Source organism: Diorhabda carinulata, chromosome X (assembly GCF_026250575.1).
Source record: "Diorhabda carinulata isolate Delta chromosome X, icDioCari1.1, whole genome shotgun sequence".
NCBI classification, from domain to species: domain Eukaryota; kingdom Metazoa; phylum Arthropoda; class Insecta; order Coleoptera; family Chrysomelidae; genus Diorhabda; species Diorhabda carinulata.
The window spans coordinates 63,922,544-63,946,209 of NC_079472.1; the positions used below are offsets into that span (position 1 = coordinate 63,922,544).

The 23,666-nt window shown below is 33.5% G+C and overlaps 2 protein-coding genes across 2 annotated transcripts; one reads left to right on the top strand and one right to left on the bottom strand.

Moving 5' to 3' along the window:
* Positions 1-55: 55 nt before the first annotated feature.
* On the top strand, positions 56-9,641 carry LOC130901263 (cohesin subunit SA-1). The gene is made up of 10 exons (XM_057812485.1): positions 56-567; positions 1,442-1,890; positions 3,565-3,948; positions 4,100-4,330; positions 5,764-6,174; positions 6,225-6,440; positions 6,496-6,774; positions 7,679-7,888; positions 8,590-8,726; positions 8,784-9,641. The coding sequence occupies exons 1-10, from the start codon at positions 276-278 to the stop codon at positions 9,550-9,552; spliced, it is 3,378 nt and encodes a 1,125-aa protein (XP_057668468.1). The 5' UTR covers positions 56-275; the 3' UTR covers positions 9,553-9,641.
* Positions 9,642-10,608: 967 nt separating this feature from the next.
* On the bottom strand, positions 10,609-22,938 carry LOC130900992 (sodium channel protein Nach-like). Its single transcript, XM_057812028.1, has 8 exons — positions 22,730-22,938; positions 21,342-21,519; positions 19,007-19,149; positions 16,773-17,052; positions 13,767-13,950; positions 12,433-12,586; positions 11,920-12,008; positions 10,609-10,831 (listed from the first exon to the last, which is right to left on the bottom strand). Exons 1-8 carry the CDS (start codon positions 22,909-22,911, stop codon positions 10,668-10,670), a joined length of 1,374 nt encoding a protein of 457 aa, XP_057668011.1. The 5' UTR covers positions 22,912-22,938; the 3' UTR covers positions 10,609-10,667.
* Between the last annotated feature and the right edge of the window lie 728 nt (positions 22,939-23,666).

The following is a 23,666-nucleotide window of genomic DNA, read 5'->3' on the forward strand; positions in this document are numbered from 1 at the left end:
TTTTATTAAATATCTTGAATAGACTGAATAAAATCAGATGAAGGTCTATTTGTAATCAAGTTTTTGCAGATATACGGAGGATATTTCTATCAGTGGTGCTCTATAGTGAATTATATAGTTCTATGATAAAATTCAAAGTGCCAAAACTGATTGAAACATTTTTTCAGGTTATGTATCTGTAACTGTTTGTTTGGTGTTCTGTTGTTTATTTGATAAGAGACTTTAAAATTATACAAATTAATACATTTTATTGTGAAAGTAAATATTTAGCCAAAATGCATCGACGTGGAGGTAAGAGAATTCGTATGGATGATCCCCCGCCTGAATACGAAAACCCCATGACTCCCCAACTAGAGCAAGATAACTACGGTGGATATGTACAACAAAATATCTATGGAGATCAGTATGGGGATCAGTCAGGGGGTGATTTCGAATCTCCTCCAACTCCTGGAATGAGGAGAGTAACCAGATCCAAAGCCAGAGGCTTGAATAATCCACCACCTCCTGTTGTACCACCTTCCTATTCTCCAACGAGTACTGGAACTCCAGGTAGAGGAAGGGGAAGAGGTAATTCATTACTTTTTATATATATTTAAATATTTTAAGTGAATAATAACAAATGTAATTTTTTTAATTGTTTATTATGAATATGCCTAAAAAAATGGTTGTGGATTATAAACATAAAATGAGTATTGTAGACTCCAAGGTCTCATGCTAATTTTGTGACTAAGCAGCTTTTTTTGATAAAAGATTTTCAGTCTAAGATAACTTTCAGAATTTTATGTATCTGTAGACTAATATTTTTTTGTTTTTCTTCAGTAATATTTACTTGGAAAGATATTTTGTAAATACTATATAAAGTTCGTTATTTTATTTAATGCTTTCAATTTGATGCATTAATAGCTTAAACTTATTGTTGAATTCTAATACTATAGCACTTTTTAGCAATTTGTTCCATTTACTACAGAATCAGAAACAAGCATTATCATTGATTGTATATATTTGTATCCCACTTATTATTTTTTATTATGAGCTGTTACAAAGATAATCCATAATGCATCTTGCTACAAGTCAACAAATATTCTAAGGTTTTTTTCTGAGTAATGAATATCTGAAGAGCAGTATTTTGGTTCAAAAAAATTATAAAATGATCTATAATTTTCCTTGCAAACTTTTCAAACATTATTGCAGATTAAAATCGATACTTTTTGGTAGCTTTTCATCTAAACAATAACTTTGAAATCAATTCAGATGAAAGGAATTGATTTTGTATTCATCTATTTGAATTTAGGCAGATTTTTGATTCTATTGAAATGTTAGTTTTTTAACATATGGTGATAGAACTTAAGTAACAATATGTGGTTTGGATACACTAAAATTTTAACTTTGATGGAATATATTTATTCTTATATGTAGATTTCTATTCGAATTTTTATTTAAGGTAGGCCTCCTGGTAGAAAAAACACTGTAGGAGAAATAATTCACAGTCGCGATGATGACGATTCTTTATATCATACAATAAAAAACAGTAAAAATTCATTGACTCACATTGTGGATGACTGGATAGAGAGTTATAAAATAAATAGAGAAGCAGCCCTCATTTCATTGATGCAATTTTTTATAAATGCATCGGGCTGTAAAGGTAGAATTACCCAACAAATGCAAGCTTCCATGGAACACGCTGCCATAATTAGAAAAATGACTGAGGAATTCGATGAAGAAAGTGGTGAATATCCTTTAATCATGGCCGGACAGACTTGGAAGAAATTTAGATATAATTTTTGCGAATTTGTACAGACATTGGTAAAACAGTGTCAGTATACTATTATATATGATCAATTTTTAATGGATAATGTCATATCATTGCTCACTGGATTGTCTGATTCACAGGTATGATATTCTTTCAAAGATACAGTTATCTACAATACCTACTAATTTGTTACATGTAAATTTGAGGTTCAAGATTTCTTGTGAGTCTTCTACTTCTTCATTTACATTTTCTTTATTTGCAAATTTACAATCCATTTCTATTGAGTGATAAGTAGATGATATGATGCAGAGGTGAGTGACTTGAGGCAAGTATTGTTCTTTGAGTTTATCTTACAGATCTTTTGACCATTGTCTTTTTAGTCTTCTTCCTTACAGTGGAGGGCTGAATAGAGTGCTGATTAGTTGGTTACTATTGTTTGCACAGTGGTCTTTATATTTGCATTGTATGTATGTATGAATTTTGGAGATACTGGAGAACCCAGTAACTTTATTTTTCTTGCCTAGCTCTAAGCTGCTAAGCAATCCCAAACGAGTTTGGATTTTATGATATTGGAGCTTAGATATCTAATGACTGCTTGACAATATGATGATTGCGATAGTTCCTCTCTAGGACATGACATTGTTGATGTTATATTTAGGTCAATGTAGATGGTTAAATTTGAGGCACTTCACGAAGGGTCGAGTAGCATTTGCTTAGTTTTGTATTGAAATGAGTAGGGAACTTTTATATCTAAAGGCTTGTTATTGGAATATATTGGAATTTTGTTTTCTATTGTTAGCTGCGATTTTATGTTTATTAGCCAATACATATTTTTAATTTTTATGTCTAGTTCTTTTCTTTTGATCTTGATGCGTGTTTTTCATATAAGTATTTAGTCTAGTTGAAGGCCTAGATATTTCACTTCATCTTTCATTGGAATAATGCTATTATTAATGGAAATTTCAGGACAATTGATGATTTTTGTGATAAACATAATTTGGTTTGGTTTATTTCTGTTTACTTGTATCATTTTTTGAGCCAGGATTCCAGAAGCGTTAGGTGATTTTGAAGATTTTCTGATGCTTGAGCTGGACTTTTGTTTGATGAAATTGCTGCTGTATCATCTGCACACTCACTGCGATGAGTGTCTTAGGAGTGGGTGATATATCGGCGCCACAACACTTCCCTGGGGTACACTTGAATTTATTTCATAATAGTCTAATAGTAGAAAACTGCAGTGGAGACACTGTATCTATTCTGTCCAATAATAACGTTCAAAGAATTTGGATGTTAAGGAAAGGAAGTTTATTGGTCTGTAAGAGCTCGCTTCTGTTGGAGGTTTTCTCGGTTTATTTATCATTAATATGTGTGTGAGCTTTCGATAGATCAGATAGTATCATAACCTTAACATGCTAGTCAATATAATAGTAGTTAGTAATTGCTTTTGTAGTGAGAACTGCAATGTATGTTTCTTTGTAATAGAGGCTTTGTATTATGGCTGATATTTTGAATCTTATTTTTGAAGTGTTTCAACCATATTTTTACTTTTTTTCTTTGTTGTGGTTCTTTCTCTCAGTATAGTGGAAGTCATTGTGTTACTTTTCTAATTATCATGTTTTATATTTCTCTTATTATGTGTCGTACTTTTTCTTCTATGAAGCAGGTCTTCTTTTGCTTCTTATTATGCAACAAAATTAGGAATCCGTCTTAGAAATATTTTGTCTCTACAGAAATCAGAAAAAAAAATAATTTTGGTAGTTTTACCTTTGCTATTGATAATTATTTTTTTTTTTGTTTAAATGAATATTATTTAGGTTCGAGCCTTTAGACACACTGCTACTTTGGGAGCAATGAAACTTATGACTGCTCTAGTAGACGTTGCTCTTACTGTATCGGTTAATTTGGACAATACTCAACGTCAGTACGAGGCCGAACGACAAAAAACAAGAGAAAAACGTGCCAGTGATCGTTTAGAAGCTCTATTAGCCAAAAGGCAAGAACTAGAAGAAAATATGGATGAAATTAAAAACATGTTAACGTACATGTTCAAATCAGTATTTGTGCATCGTTACAGGGATACTTTACCTGAAATTCGAGCTATTGCTATGACTGAAATCGGTGTGTGGATGCACAAGTTTCATGCAAACTTCTTAGATGATTCATATTTGAAGTATATCGGTTGGACACTACATGATAAGGTAATTAGAATATTATTTTTTTTTCAATGTGTCATAATTATTAGCTATAAGAACAAAAAAGCATTTAATGCTCTGATATTTTTACTGATTGCTCCTCTAGCATCATTATTATTAAAGAGTGTATTATGTAAAAATTTACTTTTTCTTTCAGGTTGGAGAAGTACGTCTTAGATGTTTGCAAGCATTACAACCTTTGTATGCCAGTGAGGAACTAAAAGGAAAATTGGAATTGTTTACTAATAAATTTAAAGATCGTATAGTGGCTATGACACTCGATAAAGAATATGAAGTAGCCGTTCAAGCCGTCAGGTTGGTTATTTCCATCTTAAAACATCATCATGAGATTCTAACTGACAAAGATTGTGAACATGTGTATGAATTGGTGAGTTTTTATTTTGTTTTTATAATTAACAGTGCATTTTAGTGAATTTAACCCACCCTTATAACTGGATAAACCAGTGTAAAACCTCGTATTTTTTTGTGACAAATCCTTTAGTAATAATATTTTTGTTCCTCTGTATATATAATGGGGATAATCATTCATCTGCAAAAGGTGTTTATAGGATCCATGGTGTGTAGTTTTTTTCAAATTAATTGTGTTTTATTACTAATAAATAACACAAATGTCCTGTAAGCTAATTGGTTGGTTTGTGAGCTATTGAGCTCCTATTGGAGGTCATCTCCAGTGATTGAACCATCTTTCAGGTCAGCTCATCAGTTTCTTTTGAGTCTCCTATCAGGCTGGGGCTCTAAAAGTGGATTGATATGTAGTTCTAGACTGTTGCAGTGTTTTATTCGATCTATAATTACTTTTTACTTTGATCTATGATTATTTCTTGTATGTTGGGAATTTTTAAGTCTTCGTTTAGAGACTGGTTTGAATCGTATCAAAGTGGTTAGTTATCATATGTAGAATGATTGTTTTCTAGACATATTTTGTCTACTTTTAATAATTCTGTCCTCCATTTGTTTCTACTGACTTTTCTAGATTTATAAATATCTCATTTCATTTTCCAATTGTTCCTTTTCTTCAATTTTATTGTATTTTTGACAGTTTTTTTAATCCCCTATAATATTGATACCGTGTATGGTCTTTTTTATTGGGTATAGGGTTGTTAGTGCTATTCACCATTTTTTCTGGGATTGTTATATTTTGCCAGACTCTATTTATAATAATTTCAAATATTACATCCAACCCCATATTTTTTAGATTTTTTTACATTTCCGCTGCTGCTATTTTTCATTTTTAAAAATTTTTAAGTTCTTCTGTTTCTACATATTTAAACTGATTTTCAGCTTTCAAATGTTTTTATTTGGTCAAGTTCATTGGATCCATAAATTTATTTTATTTGGTAAACCTTGTGCCTATAAACTGGTATGATTTTTTAATTCATTTTAATTCATTTGTTGTCAGATCATTTTCTTCTTTCAGTTCCCACCAAATTCTAACCATTGTATTTTTTTCAATATACACACATTGAATTATCTTTCGTTTACCCCTTTTTTCTCTTATAGCAACTTTCCTTTCTCATATTTCAAATTTAGTTTGTTGCTTATTATTACTAATTCAGTTTTCTTCCTATATAGTACAGTGGGCCTTTTATTTTCATTGCCATAAGTGCCTAAATTTCATTTTTTTAAGTTTACAGAGCTTTGGTTTTATTTGATAATTACTTAATGCCCTTAATAATTGTATTTCTTGTCGTAGGCCATTTTAAAGTCCTTAATTAGCATATATATTTTATTATTATATATTTATAGTTATTGATATAGATTTTCAGAATCCATCCAATTTAATTTAAATATTGATAACAGGTATATTCTTCACATAGAGCTGTAGCTCAAGCAGCTGGAGAATTTTTAAACGAACGTCTATTCCAACCTGGTGATTTAGATGCAGGGAAAACTAAAAGGGGAAAACGTCGATTACCCAACACCCCATTCATTCGTGATTTAGTTCAATTTTTTATTGAATCCGAACTACATGAACACGCCGCGTATCTGGTAGATTCTCTTATAGAATCCAATAATATGATGAAAGATTGGGAATGTATGACAGATTTGTTATTGGAAGAACCCGGTCATCACGAGGAACCACTAGATAATAGACAAGAGACCAGTTTGATTGAAATTATGGTTTGTTGCGTGAAACAAGCTGCAACTGGTGAAGCACCAGTCGGTAGAGGTCCTACCAGAAAAATGAATTCCGTAAGGGAAGTCAAACAGGTAATATAGAAGAATCGAATTGATTTTTTTTTGATAATTATTTTTTTTAGGCCGGAGAAGACAAGCAAAAACTGACCGAGCATTTTATAGTGACTTTACCGCCTTTGTTGGATAAATACTCTGCTGATCCGGAAAAATTGGCGAATCTCTTGAGCATACCTCAATATTTCGATTTGGATTTGTATACCAGTGGAAGACAAGAAGGTTCACTGCAAGCCCTTTTAGCCAAGTTGAAATATATCGTACAAGTCCAACACGAACCGGAAGTGAGTTTTGTTTTTAACATTATTTTTATATAAAATTATTTTTTTTTTGTTTTAGGTTTTAGAAACATTAGCAAAAACTTTAGAAATACTTTGTACAGACGGTCATTCGATATTTACTAGATGCGATGTCGCCAGATCGACTATCATCGATATGATAGTCGCTTCTTACAAAGAAGCCATCGACGATTGGAGAAATTTGATGCTCGGCGAAGAAACTCCAAATGCTGACGAAGTATTTAACGTTATTAGTTCTTTGAAGAAATTGTCCATGTTTTACGCTTGTCACAATTTGAATAGTTGGGGATTGTGGAATACGATGTTCCAGGATGTGCAGGTAAATTAATTTAAAAAAAAATTCGTCCCTGAAATGTTCAAGTTTCTGGTATAAAAAAATGTACAAAGTAAACAAATAAAGAGGATACAACCGATAATTGATATCAACTTTATTTTTATAAAGTTTATAATACAAAACATCACTTTTAACTCAAGTACTTACAATAATTTACCATCTATGATCACCCTGTATTAAAGCTGCCCTCGTTGGTGGATTCTCAGTTCATAGTATAATAGTAGGTGGTTAAGGGCCATTAAGTACCTTCTGAAAGGCCCGTCGTGCCCCACTTGTCCTGTGAAAAGCCGATCAGGCGCTTTGACTTGAATCTTGAATCAGATTTTTCCTTTCGACTCACAGTTAACTATTGATTCGATCTTCCCTCAAATTTCGTATTACTAGCACCAAGTCCAACTATGTGTGCTGTTTTATAGTCAATTCTAGTCTCATTGGTCGTTCCTGGGGCCTCACTAGCTATTGTAAGGAAGAAAGTAAGAAGCTGCAACATATTTATACTTTTTCTAATGATCCAGTCCTAAAGGAATCCATTAGAGCATGTTCCTTCTTCTGAAAGTCTTCTTAAAGATCCATTTTTCTGGATCGATAAAAGTATATTAACCTTTTCATTTCCTGGGATCCCCAGGATTTTAATGTTCTCTTCTGGTTCATTCAGTTTCCCATAGCATTTTAAGAACAGTTTTTAATTAGTAACTCGGGAGTTCGAGGCAGTCTAATTGGCATAATGGATTCCAATATCACACTTATTTCCACACATCTTTCATCGGCAAGTATTTCTGTATGGACACTAACATGAATAAAGAAGAGGCTCTATACTGGTTGAAAATACTGAAGAAGATTTTGTCTTAACACTTTTCAAATGCTTCAAAATAATAATTTCTTCTTACAGGATTCCGAGACAACTTTGCCTCCTGAAGCACTCAAATATTGTCTGAGCTCTTGCTATTATTATCTTCTGTGGGGACTGAGAGATTTGGAGATTACCGTAGAAGGAGGTGGTTTAACGCATTCCAGTATTCAAGATCTGAGAGAAAAATTAGACGATTTCATTGAAGCTTCACAGATGTTGATCAAATCTTCACCCCACAATATTATTAAGGTATATTTTGGCTTTTCTAAATCATTTATTCAGAAAATCGCTGGTTTTTGAGATGTTTTTAACGATTTTTACGATCATTTTTCTCCTCCATACAGTATTTTACCGTCATATACATATGTATACATATTTTCTGGGTTTCTATTTTTTTTTACCTGTATTCGAATTAAATATAACATAGTTTATTTTTGGATTTGATCTATAAAATATCCATTATCCTAATACTTTAATACTAATATATATATATATATATATATATATATATATATATATATATATATATATATATATATATATGTATATATATAGAATATATAGAATAGAATAATGACACTTGACATTTAATGAACTACTAACAGAAAAGTGATACTACTCAATCATGACACTTGACATCTAACAAAATGACAATGACACTTGGAATTTAGTATTATAATGAAATATCAGATTAATGACGTATTTCGTATTATATATATTTTTTTTACTCTCAGGAGGTACAAGCATTTTTATTATTTATTAATTTACTGTTGCTAATTTGAGTCCTGCAAAATTCTACAGTGTATAAAAAATAATTGACAACTTATTGAGCGCAATTTTCAACCTCCTCATAAATTAATCGCGCCCCTTATGTTTCGTCATTGAAAAAGTCATCCTCAATCATTTATTTCTTGCAATAACCTTATATAAAGTGCAATTCGATTCTTTAGGAGGAAGCTTACGTAGGATTATGCGATCTCTTGATCGTTTACAGCGAACAGTTGCACAGCTCGTCTCCATCTTTGGCCGAATTAATTTGTAAACCGGATAAGAATCTTCAAGCGCTGTTAAACGAATTCGTACAAATGTAAGTGCAAAAAATTTCGGCGTCAATTTTAAATTTTTTTTATAATTATCGTTACAGGTACGTCTTCGTCCCGGAACAAGATGCCGAACACGACGAACTTCGCATCGAAGGTCTCCACAAACGACGTAACTTCCTAGCCGCTTATTGCAAACTTATAGTTTACAATATAATGGCGACGAAAGCGGGCGCTGACGTTTTCAAACACTACGTTAAATACTACAACGAATACGGAGATATAATAAAAGCCACTTTGAGTAAAGCTAGAGAGATAAACAAAGTGAATTGCGCTTTGACTATGTGTTTGAGTTTGAACATGATGTTCAACGAGGTACAAAAACTGAGCGGCGGACGACAAATTCGTCAACACGAGGAATTTTTCGCTTTGAAGGAATTGGCGAAACGGTTCGCGTTGTCGTTCGGTTTGGACGCCGTCAAGAACCGCGAAGCGATTACGGCGCTACATCGAGCCGGTATCATATTCGCGGTGACCGGTTCGGAAAATGTTAGCGACGACCCGACGGGGCCTCCGCCTAATTTACCTTTCTTGGATATCTTGACGGAATTTACTAATAAACTACTCAAACAAGATAAGAGAGTCGTTATGGGTTTCTTGGATAAGAGGATTACAACTGGTATGCCGAGTAGTAAAGGCGAAGATTGGCAACCTCTGCTACTTTATAGAAATTCCTTGTTGCACGGAGAAACTGACCAACTGCCTACTACTAGTAAAAGAGCCTACGGAAGAAAACGACACAAGTCTCCTGATTCTGATGCCGAACAAGACGATCTGTCGGATCAGGATTTTCCCGGTAATTTGTATGGTTAAACAAACCATTGTATTTATTTTATTATGATTAAGTAATTTTTGATGTACCTAAGTGTAGTTTAGTTATTTTTATTAAATTCTAAAACATTTTACTCCCTTATTATACCAAATTCTATTTCCATCACCTTTAATACACTGTTTATACTATCACTACACTATCACTTACAATTACACTGTGACGCGCGTTGACCTTCAGTCTCCGAAGACGATAACTTGGTTATCGAAACGCACGTCAGCCACTGTAATTGTTAGTGTTAGTGTAGTGGTAGTGTAAACAGTGTGTTTAGTATGAATATTACCAAATTAGTTTAGTACTCGTTATCAATTTGTTGAGAAAGGTTCATGTGCTTGATTTTTAAATAGATTTGAATTGTAGCCTGATGAATCGATCCATAAATAAATTGAGGTCAAAAAGATCAATTTCTAAAAATCTATTTTTTTTTCAAAGAAACCTAATCAAAGAAAGATACCATAATAAACAATCTCGGGGATCTGTTATCAGTAAAATCGGGGATTTTTCAGTTCAGGGAATTCGATAATAACCATTATTTTTAGTACCAAAAGAAGACATTTATTTTCTAAATGTATTTGTAACTTTAAGAAGTTAGAAAATAGTTAATATAGCTTACAAACGTAACCTTTTTTTTATTGAAGAAAAGTGATGAAAACTAAGCGCACAGCCATCTCGTGAGTTTTTTAGTAAGCAAGCGTTTAAACGGCAACACCGTAATATTACGAGTACATTATGCTAATTGTTAATTATTTTTTTTTTACCAAAACAGAATAAATCGAATTGTCGATATTCAAGGATGAAATATCGATTCAGTACAACATATCGGTTTAAAAAATCGATTTATTTGGTTCGAAGGAACGATTCTTCGATTAATTGATTTCAGATTGCCACACCGACGTCATAGCTTAGTCGTTATTTTCATAAACCTTTTACAAAATGGTCGCTGGCGTGCTGATATTTGTTGAGTAAATTCGGAGGAAACAATAAAGGGGAGTAATAAAACAAGTTGATCACTCGTACTTATTATTGACAGGTGACAAAAACGTTTCTCTACTATAGTTAAAATTTGCTGCGTTTATTAAAATAAATATTACTAAAATGACTACGGTAGAAATTTTCGTTTTGTTTCTTTTTTTGATTTGCGATAAATATTTTTCAGAAAATATCGGAAAAAATAGAAAAGAATTTTGTAAATCAATATCAGAAATTCAATTAAATTTATAAAGCTCAATCCCATCAATAAGGATAAGTAACCTCCGAAGGAACCTGAAAATATATTTTGAGGTTAGCCTAAAATATGGACTGGTTTATATGAAACAAAGACTGTTATCATCCCGAAATTGATATAAACACCAAAAACGAGGCTACCAGAATTATAAACAGTAAAATCTTTCATGCTAACATATTCCGATAACCATTAATCGGCTTTGGATTCAATACATGATTTCGATTCTAAATAACTTCATGAGGCGGTTCGTTGTAGGCAAAATTCATTTATAAAATAGGCATTTTCAAAAAAGTAACCAATGGTTTATTGTACAACCTCAAATAAGTGCAAAATATCGATTTATGGTATACTCCCAGAGCGGTTTTGAAAAAATGCATTGGGGTCAAAGATAAGGGCATGTTAGTGTTTCGCAGGGATTGTAGAAACTGTTTGGTGTATACTGTTTCCAAAATTTTGAAAAAATACCCATATTAGCATTTAAATTAACTAAAACATTGAGTTGAGGGCTTTTAGAGATATTATTTTGACGAATCAGATCGCTCTAAATAAGATGAAAAACTATTCCAGATGTGATAGAGTAGATGATTTTTGGATGGAAATTATCTAAAACAGTAGTTGTAGTAAAAAAAGTGTTGCCACTTCCTCTAATAATTTCTCATGGCAGGGCGACAGTACAGAGAAGATTTTCTGTCAATAAGGAGATTCTGGTTGAAAATTTAGAAGGAGATTTACTTATAGGGCAAAGATTAGTGTGAGATTCTTTACGAAAAATTGGTGGACTAAAAAATGTAGATCAAAATATCTACGAGGAATGTCTATTCAAGGTATGGCGCAGCACAAAAAGACGAAAACTGGAAACGAAAAAGAAAATAATCATCGAAGACTCTAAATAATAGATTTGGAGCTAGAATTAGTTAAAATTAGAAAAAAATATTCATCATAATAAAAGTGAAATGAATTCACGAAATTTCAACCGGGAAAATGTGAAAATCAACCTGGAAAAACCGGTAGAAAAACCTGATAATTTATGCCAAGTTAGTTCGATTTAAAAAATGATTAGGAAAAAATTAATAAGACAAAATTGTATTGATAAAATAATGTTTGTTATATTAAGATTGGTACTTACTGACCATTTCATACCATGTCTGTTGTACATCAATTTTAAATGACATAGCCGTTGGTCTATTAAAAAAAATGCTGACAATCGCATTATTTCTAAAATTGAAAAATGTTATTTATTATACAGAATGTAACAATGAATTAACAACATAAAAATGTCCTTTTCGATTGAAAAATTTTCACAAATTTATCGCTATATCCAAAAATATAAAAATACTTATTAAAATGTTGACAATGTTGTTTTTATTTGACTCGGAACACCCTTTTTTCTTTAATCTTCAACATATACCAAAGTCTGGCAACGTTATATAAGTATAATTATAACTCTTTCCTCAATCTTCAACATCTCTCAAAGTCTGGCAACGATGTACAAATATGACTTGAACTTTTATAATTTATTTCAAAGTATGACAACTGAAAATCGCATCTCTCCCTAATCTCCTCAATATTTTTAAAATCGGATAATTACCTCCCTTAAAATTTTTCCAATGCAGCCAAAAAAAAATTATAATAAACTTACAAATTAGTAGCCGTATCCGTTTGATCCACTGACACTTTATATGTTACATGTTCACAAGAAGGGAGACATTCTGAGCACCGTATTGATTCGTATTTTTCAAATTCTAACGCTTCTAAATTTTCTACGGCGTAGGGAAAATAATTGTTCCATTTTGCTAGAAGAAAAAGAAATCAAATTCCGAATCAGTTTAGGGACGGATCACATGCGCACTTTCAAAATTGTCGTTCGTGAGTTGATGACTTCTCCCACGGACGACGAGTTTTAAAGTGCGCATGCGATCCGCCCCTAAACTGATTCAGAATTTGACCCGCGACCAAAGATATTGATGTCATTGTTCGAAATAATGACAGATTCCTCACAAAGACAGAAGCGTGAGACAACTTAAAATAGCCACAAGTGATAAAGCTGCTTTACAACAAGACCAGAGTCAGCCAGAAGTGGCCAGTGCGTTGAACATGAATCAGTTTGCTGTTTCCAGAGTTTACCGTCATTACTAAGAAACTTTTAATGAAGACGCGGCTTCAGAAGAAAAAGGTACATACCCAAAAGGGTTGACCGATTCATTGTCAGCACATCGCTGAGAAATCGGGCCCTCACTGGTGTTCAAATCCAACAAGAGCTCAGAGAAACGCAAAGAGTAGCTGGACAGTCAGAAGAAAACTCAAGTCAGCTAACCTAACCTAAGCTTGAGCCAAAAATTGAACCCCAACCCACCAAGCGATTTGCCAGAGAACACCGGCGAACAACGGGACTCGGTTCTTTGATCAAACTAAAGCAGAATGTGCCTTCATGATAGTGAGAGAAGAGGACGAGTTTACAGAAGACCTGGAGAAAGTTCCGCGCAGTGTTCCATAAAAGAAAACGCTGCTTTTAGAGGATATTTCTGGATGGTTTGGGCGGGCATTTAAACGGAAGCAAAAACAGAATTGGTTTTTAATAAAACTGGTGGTGAATTAACGGCGCACTGATGCATAGAGGAAATTTCAGGAGATCACGTAATTTATCCTAATGCAGGATATACAGGATGTCGAAATTACTAATACGAATCGGCTACCGCTTAGCCCGGACTTGAATCCTATCGAGCATTTATGGGACAAACTTATTGGATCCGTGCAAAAGCTATTGGAAACTTAAAAAAAAAACTCAAAAACAAAATAGACCACTCATTATAAAGCTAAGACTAATCGTTTCGGAATGCTGAAAATAGTGGAAGCTACAGATTTTTCGATAGAGACTTTTGAATGCGAGCGTGGGACTTGAGTCGATTTTTTTGCTGACGAGTGTATATATGTTTTATTTAATTACTATATTACCCAATACAAAAATTTTCTCACTTTTGTATTTATTCATACACTGTAAATCACTTAGTGTGCAATAATTCGAAACGTCCAAAGGTTGCGTGAATGGTTTACATCGACATAGGGATTCTATAGCGTGTAATCTGCATTGTGCAAAACAATCACTTTGTCGATAATTTCCAAATTCTGTTTTCCTCTCTTCGCTACGTATGCAATTCCTCTGAAATTGCAAACAAATAGTCAATACCTCGCGTTTCCTTCCAAAAATTTTATTCATATCATTGTTTAAAATTTACATAAAATTCATTTCTGCCTTTCATTAATAATTGAACGTCTAGGCATTGAATGAATCAAAAGTGATAAATGAAGGTAAACAGTTACCTTCAGTCTCTGAAGACGATAACTTGGTTATCAAAAAGCGCGTCGGACAGCGTAATTGTTAGTGTTGGTGTAGTGGTGGTGTAAACAGTATATTCAGTTTCGATAAAATGAGAATGCTGAAGAAGTCAAACACCTCGTGGACAAGTGCTTTTACTACGCATTTAGAAGACATCAGAATGGGTACACCCAGTGGAACAAAACCTAGAGTTAGTAGAGGCAAAAAGATTGATGTTCAGCCCGGAAAAAGCGTGATTATCAGAGAGGAAGACGATGACAAAGAGTCAGAATTGAGTAGCGATATAGAAGGGGACAGTGAAAGCGAGGAACTAAATGACACAGGACACAGAGGATGAAAATGAAGAAGCTGAAATTCAGGAATGTGAAGATCTAGAAAATCAAAATGACGGAAATAAAGACGACGAATCAATTGAAATAAATAAATATGTTTTAGTAGGTTTGAATGATGATTGTAAGAAAAAAATAAAAATTGACTTTGTGCGAAAGAAATGAAATTCTAAACAAAATTATTTCTACTTTCCTGACGTCAGGGATGTCAATGAAGTAACTGCAGATCAAATAATTGAACGTTTGCAGTACAAAGATATAGGACGCGGCCGATTTGTGCGCGACAATATAAAAGACATAATCGATACTGTCGAATAAGACCAAAAGTTATATCTGCACAATTTTTGATCAAATTTAAGTTATTACAACCATATTTCATTTTAATTTGAATTTTTGGCACATTTTATGCCTTTAAGTGTTGTATTGTCAGATTTTTTTTTGTAAAATAATGCAAAATTTTTTTAAAAACTAATTTAACTGATCGGTTTTACTCATACGTATTTCTAAAACTAATTAGCACACAAATTAGATGCTGATCGGTTTAACCCCTCACTTTGGGGATACATATTTTTATTAGAACAAATCCTGCAACATCTGGATATTGGTTTTTGCATATTCGACTGACAAAGAATCATAGATTTTAAATATTGTTTGGCAGACTTTTAATTTTAAAATTACAACTAAAAATATCTAAAAAACTCTGAAAATTGATTGGTTTTACCCCACTTTACGGTATCTTCTTTCGTTATGAAGGGAGTAACAAGTTGTAATAGTTCTTCAAATTTTTTTTATTCATTTTAAGATGAATCAGGATCTTCATCTGTCAATTCTCCTGCTCCAAACACATTTCTCTTTGCAATCCATGGTCGCACCCACCAACGTCGACTTTTTCTTTGCCTCTTTTTTTCAAATTCTTCGATCAAATGATCGTAAATTAGACGACTTCCACGGCGCACAACTTCGTTTGACGAGATATTCGAGGAAATGAGCGAATAAAGTTCATTTTTTTGTTATTTTGTGAGTGTCTTGTGAACTTGGAATGAAAAAAAAAGAGAAAAATAACTTGAGTGATCATTCATCCGATTAAAGCGAAACGTAAACCTTCTTATATCACCGTTATACGAGTACAGAATACGTGGGTTGCTATTCAAGTTTTGACATTTGACAACATTGATGTGAATATGTCAAATCTGACATAGCCATCAAAAAGTTTGACATTTTTAATGTTGAACGTACTTAGTACGAGTGCTATTTGAGTAAGTCAGTAGTAGGTATAATTATTTACAGCGATTCACTGACCTCTTATTCAGTTTGTTATTTACTTAGTTTTGTCATTTTCATATTCTAACTGGCCACAAAATATTGAACAAAAATTGAGGTTAGGAATTTTTTTGCTTTTACTGATGGAATTTTTATTAGTGGCAGCCATAATGCAATGGAAAGGGACTTGCATAATATCAAGCGACGTGCAATATTCATCTATGCAATATTTTGACCCTGCGTGCAATTTCTTGCACCATGTTAAGAGGCCTTCACAGATACTTGAAATATTCATCTTGATTCTAAGATGGACTTAAGTCGCGAACATTTTCGGGCGATGATTTTCTACGACTTTCGATTATTAAACTAACAGTACTGTGCATATCAACTCGCTTCGACTTTTGGTGATAAAGCACAATCTCGAGCCACCGCGTTTCGCCAAAATCGGCTGTTGTGCCAGAAAACATTCAACTGATATTGCAAGATCGTCGTGTGATGTACCGTAGGATTGAGGCATTGATTGGACATTAGTTCCACTCGCATACACTCAATGTTGCTCAGATTTGCTCGCGTTGGATACCGCATAATTTAACAATCGCTCAAAAAAAGCTCGTGTCGATTGGTGCAAAGAAATGCTGAAAAAGCCTAAACAACAATCGACTGTATGGTTCTTCCAAGACGAGCCAAATCCATCTTCGAAGCAAATAGTCGCCAACGTTCCATTAGAACAACGTGGAACGGTCAATTCTGAATTGTACACCAGCATTTTATTGCCAGAAGTGTTTGGAAAAATCAGGGAAACCAATCGCAGTAGACAAATCACTTTCCACCTCGACAATGCGAGCTCTCACACATCAATTAAAAGAACAATGTTTTAGAGAAGTGGGAACATCGAATTGACGGGTCATCCGTTGTTGTTTGAAACCCAATGATTCCTTTTTCACATATTCTGGAGCTACCTCAATCGAAATGGAAAAAATGCTTCGACAATTTGTTTGTGTTACTCAATCTCATCAAACTTAAGTAGCAACCCTCCATTTAATAAAATCTACGTACCATTCCGGTAGGTAATATTCTAATATCGTCGGTGCCCGATATAACGCTGGCTTCAATACTTATAAATGTTTCTTTGCCAAAATTCGCAATAACTTCCGTTAAATCTCCACTTGATTTATCGGGAAAATCTTTAGGATTGAAAATGTATATCAGGTATCCATTCGTTTCGGTTGTGGTAACAAAGTAATCGTCTGTGTTGTCTTTTAGAGTAAGTTGAAGGCCTTTGTTGACGCCAGCCCCGCGAGCATATAACTTTTCGAAAATTTTTTCTTTCCTGTAACTGTAATATGAAAATATTCATTATTTTTTGCCATAATGAAACAAAACGATTATATATATCTACTTCAATTCAGGAACTGTTACTTCCAGTTGGTAGAAGAAGGAATTTCCCTCTCTAATAATAATAGATTTTACAGATTTCTGTGATTCTGTCATATATATATATACCACTCTCTCTTCTTGATCATCATGACGACGAAGTTTGTGTTAAGAAAAGTGTTTTTAGTGTCCTTATTACAATGTTCGTGTGTACTCTTCCGCCACCACCCAGGAAATCTTTTGTATCATCAAAAAGCTGAAAAACAAGTACCCTAGGATACTGTCGAACTCTATAAATACGGTGGAAAGGATGTATAGAACGCCTTCTATGAACTAATCTTCTTAATTTCCATCGACTTCCGCCAGAGTACCACAGTATCCTCAGAGACCAGCTGTATAAGTATCTGATGGGGTTTGGCCGGTGTGTATAGTTAGAATGACAATGAGAAACGCCTCTGACAAAGCGAAGGTATCAGGGTCTCTAGGCACAATTTTTTCTGTGAAGAAAACTATTCAATTTCTCATTGAAAAATGCCGCAAGGAGCATCCGAACGAATTCCTGAGGAACTATCTACAATAGGATCATGCAGCACCTCGCCTATGCGAATGATGTTGATATCATGGCAAGAATCAGTTTGGAGCGGTTGAGGAGTTCGAGCGAGCAGCTGAGAATGAGAATCTCAAGTAGAACCCCGACCTCCCAAACCAAGTTCCAAGTCAGAAAACATCGCTTCCCTGTGTGCCACCAATTCAAATATCTTGGGGCCTTTGATAACTGAAGATAATGATAAGGCAAGAGTTGCTAGGGAGAACAGATGCTTTTGGGCAGTCCAGATATCGCTCAAGTTTAGAGAGCTCTCCCGAAGGTCAAAGCTCACAATTTACAAGACCATAATACATCCCGTAGTTACATACGAAAGATTTTTGGTCTTGTTTACGAGAACGATGCGTGGAGGATCCGCAGGAATGCTGACCTGAGACACATTTGGTGGCATTCATCCGGGTGGCGCATCTGAGGTGACTGGGACAGGTGGAGAGGATGTCTTTTGATCGATATCCGCGCATAGCCATGTATGGAGTTCCTGAAGGACGGCGACTGAAAGTAACACAGCGCTTTCGCTGATTGGAGGACGTGATCCAGCAGGGGTGCGAAGTAGGAGGCATCATATTCAGGATAGAAAGGATTGGCAGTTAATTGTTAAGAAGGCCCTGGTTGTCAAAGTACCGTAGCGTCGGTTAAAGAGGAAAAAGAAGAAGATTAAAATGTTCGTTTTAGAACTACTAGTTCTAGTACTAGTTTAGTTGTAAAAAAAATTAACTAGTGGGAAACGATATAACAGTTAAGTTGTACGAGTATAATTTTTTTTAAAATAAGAAACTCTTAAATGAATGTATGAAGTGGTGAAATCGGCAAAGGAAGAGAATAAAAATTAATAGCGAGTAGAGAGAGATACAAAATGGTGATACACTTTAACTTTAATATTAACTCTATGGATTCTGTACAATAATTGACATTTTGAATTTAAAGTTGACAGTGAAGATGGCGTTATTAATATATCTATTTTAAAGTATTGGAAAATCCGGACACGAACGGTTTTATGATTGAAATAACGTTCATAGACATAAATAATGAAATTACAAAAAGAAATGAGTCAAATGACAATGTTTAAGTAAAATACAACGCAAGCAAATGCTAGTCTGGAATATTTTGTTTACATTCGCGAAATCACATGACAGGAAAGACCGACGCTGGGCGCAATCGCGGTCGCCATTAATTTCTTGAAAAGAGAGAATAGAAAGGGATACAAAGTGTTCTCTCTCTTTCTCTCTTACACATGGGCACTATAGCTCGTGTTCAGACTTTCGAATACAGGGACTTTATAATTTGAACATGAGAATGAGTGAAGTAAACTTACTTTTTATTTTTAATGGTTGGAATATAATTAAATAAGCAGCATCGCCCGTCGAACGTGATTCTGGATTGTAATAACTCATCACAGTTGTATTCAATTCCTCCCCAAACACACTTAAGTAACGTTTCATCACACTTTGGTACTAACTAAAATATCAGATCCTGTGTGAAAACGAAGATTTTGCAAAAAAAATTATTTTAAACTTAAGTTCAAACTTAATCAGAAATAAATATCAGTGAAGTCAAAATGGCTGAACTTAAAATCGTTGCAAAGGAGTTAGGTTATCAACGATCACATGGCAAATAGTCGAACTAATCGATTTAGATACGTCATATTACCGGTGTTTGGCTGCTTTCTTTTTTCTTTTATAAGAGAAAATGGTGAAGGAAATGAGTGTCAGTGAGTTCAAAATGGCTGAACGGATGTTGTCAAACTTGGAATCGTTGAAAAAGGGTTAGGTTATCACCCGAACTAATTGATTCAAATAAATTATAGCTAGAGGACGATTTTTTGCATTGTACTCTCTTTTAAAGGAAAATTGTGTGGATAATTCGATTATTTTCAGAAAAAATGTCAGTAAATTCAAAATGGCTGAACGGATGTTGTCAAACTTGGGGTTGTTGCAGAGGAGTTAGGTTATTAACGTTCACCCGAACTAATTGATTTAGATACCTTATATTATAGCTAAAGGGCGTTTTATTTTCTCTTTTACAAGAGAAAATGGTGGAGGAAATGAATGTCGGTGAATTCAAAATGGCTGAACGGATGTTGTCAAACTTGGGGTTGTTGCAGAGGAGTTAGGTTATTATCGTTCACCCGAACTAATTGATTTAGTTACCTTATATTATAGCTAGAGGGCGTTTTATTTTTTCTTTTATAAGAGAAAATGGTGAAGGAAATGAGTGTCAGTGAATTCAAAATGGCTGAACGGATGTTGTCAAACTTGGGGTTGTTGCAAAGGAGTTAGGTTATCAACGATCACATGGCAAATAGTCGAACTAATCGATTTAGATACGTCATATTACCGGTGTTTGGCTGCTTTCTTTTTTCTTTTATAAGAGAAAATGGTGAAGGAAATGAGTGTCAGTGAATTCAAAATGGCTGAACGGATGTTGTCAAACTTGGGGTTGTTGCAAAGGAGTTAGGTTATCAACGATCACATGGCAAATAGTCGAACTAATCGATTTAGATACGTCATATTACCGGTGTTTGGCTGCTTTCTTTTTTCTTTTATAAGAGAAAATGGTGAAGGAAATGAGTGTCAGTGAATTCAAAATGGCTGAACGGATGTTGTCAAACTTGGGGTTGTTGCAAAGGAGTTAGGTTATCAACGATCACATGGCAAATAGTCGAACTAATCGATTTAGATACGTCATATTACCGGTGTTTGGCTGCTTTCTTTTTTCTTTTATAAGAGAAAATGGTGAAGGAAATGATTGTCAGTGAGTTCAAAATGGCTGAACGGATGTTGTCAAACTTGGATTCGTTGAAAAAGGGTTAGGTTATCACCCGAACTAATTGATTCAAATAAATTACAGCTAAAGGACGATTTTTTGCATTGTACTCTCTTTTAAAGGAAAATTGTGTGGATAATTCGATTATTTTCAGAAAAAATGTCAGTAAATTCAAAATGGCTGAACGAATGTTGTCAAACTTGGGGTTGTTGCAGAGGAGTTAGGTTATTAAGGATGGCTCGAATTAATTGATTTAGATATCATATCGGTAGAGGGCGTTTTGAGACATTAAAAATAAAACTGATTTGTTCAAAGAAAAATGCCGAAATATGAGATTTTTTGCTTAAAAATATAAGGCCCGAAGAAGCTAGTTAAAACCTAACAATTCAGATATTCAGTTCCTAACCTAAAATATAAAGTTAAATAATTCTAAATATCAAATAATGTCGTATCTTTGGGAATATTTTCAGTATGATTACAATTGTTAGTGTCAAATTATTTAAATTATATTTAGAACGTAATTTTTTGGCGGCCATTTTAGAAGCTTAAAAAATGACTTTCCCTACTAAGGTGTAGACGAACACAACAGTGAATTTGGATGAATACTGATTTTATTGACAGTAGTTTTTTATATATGACACAAGGTTAGATAACCTGAAAAAAAACTGAAGCAATAAAAAAGACAGTACAAATTGCGCAGGCGCGGTATCATCTTTTTACTGTTCTAATTTCACGATGACACTGTTTTCACCATGAAAGTCACAACATCCCCCTTGTCTACTTTATTTATAAATCTTTTAACCCAATTTTTTATAACACTATACATGTTTTTATTACATATTTTTGAGATTCTCTGTATATACAAATTTGTTTGTTAACGATACCTTTATAACTTCTCCAATAATTTCAGTAGTTGTTAGGTTGAGATAATCGTCTAAATACTTTTGAAAACTCAAATGTCTATCTCTGTCACTTAAATTATAATCGTATAAATCTGCGAACAATTTGATATTTTCCAAAATTTCAGATTCAGAATACATTTTCTGATACTGATGAGTAATTCTAAAAAAAAATTGATCAAATGTGTAATGCTCGACGACATATATGAGAAAAATCCTTCCAATTCTTCTGTGGCAAGCACAACAAAATATTAAATCGACCTTTTTTTAATGAAATAAAAACGAAATCATCAAAAATTCATTTTTTAAATGAGAACAAGGGCATTTCGTCTTATACGAGAGTTGCTACTTAATTTTTGACATTTGACAACACTGAAGTGAGTATGTCAAAACTGACATTGACTTTTTTAATGGTGAACGTACTCAGAAAATGTTGTCATACTAGTGTTAATTGAATTGTCCAAAATCGACTCTTATGCCAGAAAAAGATTGGTTCGCAATGGATATTAGTCAAAAAGCTCTTGTTGATTGATGCAAAAATACGTCTAAAAGATCGTGACCTGGTCACCTGTTTTTTCAAAATAACTGGACACATCGCCACCTTTCCATTAGACCAACGTGGAAGGGTAAAGTTTGAATGGTACACCAGCAAACAAAAACATTTTTGAATAGTGAAAACATCGAATTGATGAGTAATCCGCCGTTTGGCACTCAATTATTTCTTCTTATTGCCGTAGATCAGAAAAAATTGCGAACCAACATTTTTTTACACCTGAAGAAGCGGTTGATGCGTTCAAATCGCATGTTTTGAAGGTACCTCAATCTAAATAGAAAAAATGCTTCGACAATTGGTTCAAATGCATGCCAAAGTGTGTTGATCTTAATGGAGATTATTTCCAAATCATTAGATAAATATCTAATTTTAAATATTTGTTGTTATTTGTCTATCTAAAAACTTGAGTTGCAGCCTTCAGTCAGCTAATTAATCTTATTAGAAATGAAATTTTTCAATTATTAAATCATTGAATTTTTCACGAAATATATAATTTAATATCACAATCCATTAAATTTGGGTAAATACCTTCAATCCTTCAGCAGTAGAAATTGTAGTCCATAAATCTTTCATATTAAAGAAAAAAGTTTAATTCTGGCAACACTGTGAAGAGAGTAATGAAATACCAAGATGGCGATAAAAAATGAGGTTAAGTCACTGGCGCAATCAAATATTAATTTTGATTATTACGTCTTCAAATATTTCCACGTTGAAAAACGATATCTTTTTGTTGAAATTAAAATTTCTTGTGATCCAATAAATAAAAGGGTTTTTTGAAATAATTTTCTTGGTTAAAAATAAGTATCACTTGAGATATTACCTAAATAAGTTTTCTGCAAGGATTTTAGCTTTACGTTTGCTAATTTTATTAACACTGCAAACTGCTACACCCGGAAAACTTATCTTCTGAACAGGTATCTGATCACTATCTTCAGTTACCAAGACAGGATCGATAAGAAAATCTTTCCATAAATGTTTTAGCAAAAAGCTTGTTATTAACATAATGACCAAGCCCAAAACTATCCAAAATACTCTAAAAATGAAATATTTATAATCATAATGATCGACCAAAAAGATAATAGATATAGGATATTATTTTACGACGGTACGACGACTTAACGTCATACTCTGTGTCAACGACAATCAATATACTTGAAAGGTGCGAAGAAATATTAACAGTCCATGCTAAAGAAGGCTGTAGATAACTAAAATGATTTTTCATCAAAAAATCCTATTCTACATTAATGCAAAAAATTCGGGAGTGAATGAATGACGTGAAAATAATGAACGATCCCTCGTTTCTGAGTTATAGGCCTTCAACGTTGCAAAATCAGAATTTACTAAATTATACATTCGAACATTTTGATTTTAATGAATGATTACGTATGTCCAAGTAGTATTAAGGCAATTTTCGGCTCATGTCTAAGTTTACAGGGACAACCTGTACAATCTAAATATAGCAAAAATTAATTTTTCAATCGATTTTTCAACAAAAAGTTACACTTTGTTTAACTCGATAAAATTTATGGTTTTAGATATGTAGATTTTTAGATCGTTGTGCTTGCAAATGAAACAGTTCGCCATAAAGAGACATTCTGAAGAAAATTATCATAAAATGTAATTATTTATTGAAAACTTTTGTTACAGCATTATTTTAACGTTATTTACTCAATCCCGAATTTTTTGCATCAAGTCCCGGAACACATTTTTTCTCGCGAGAACCATAATTATTACGGACGTTCCCATTAAGTTCTTTC

What these genes read in the sequence shown, in the direction of transcription:
- LOC130901263 (XM_057812485.1), top strand. Translation starts at nt 276, where the DNA reads ATGCATCGACGTGGAGGTAAGAGAATTCGTATGGATGATCCCCCGCCT. An exon ending in AAGTCCAACACGAACCGGAA is followed by an intron (nt 6,441 to 6,495) that starts GTGAGTTTTGTT and finishes TTTTTGTTTTAG; the next exon opens with GTTTTAGAAACATTAGCAAA. An exon ending in TTAAACGAATTCGTACAAAT is followed by an intron (nt 8,727 to 8,783) that starts GTAAGTGCAAAA and finishes TTATCGTTACAG; the next exon opens with GTACGTCTTCGTCCCGGAAC.
- LOC130900992 (XM_057812028.1), bottom strand. Translation starts at nt 22,911, where the DNA reads ATGTTAATAACAAGCTTTTTGCTAAAACATTTATGGAAAGATTTTCTT. An exon ending in TTATTGGAGAAGTTATAAAG is followed by an intron (nt 19,150 to 21,341) that starts GTATCGTTAACA and finishes CTGATATTTTAG; the next exon opens with TTAGTACCAAAGTGTGATGA. An exon ending in GAATATTACCTACCGGAATG is followed by an intron (nt 13,951 to 16,772) that starts GTACGTAGATTT and finishes TTGCAATTTCAG; the next exon opens with AGGAATTGCATACGTAGCGA.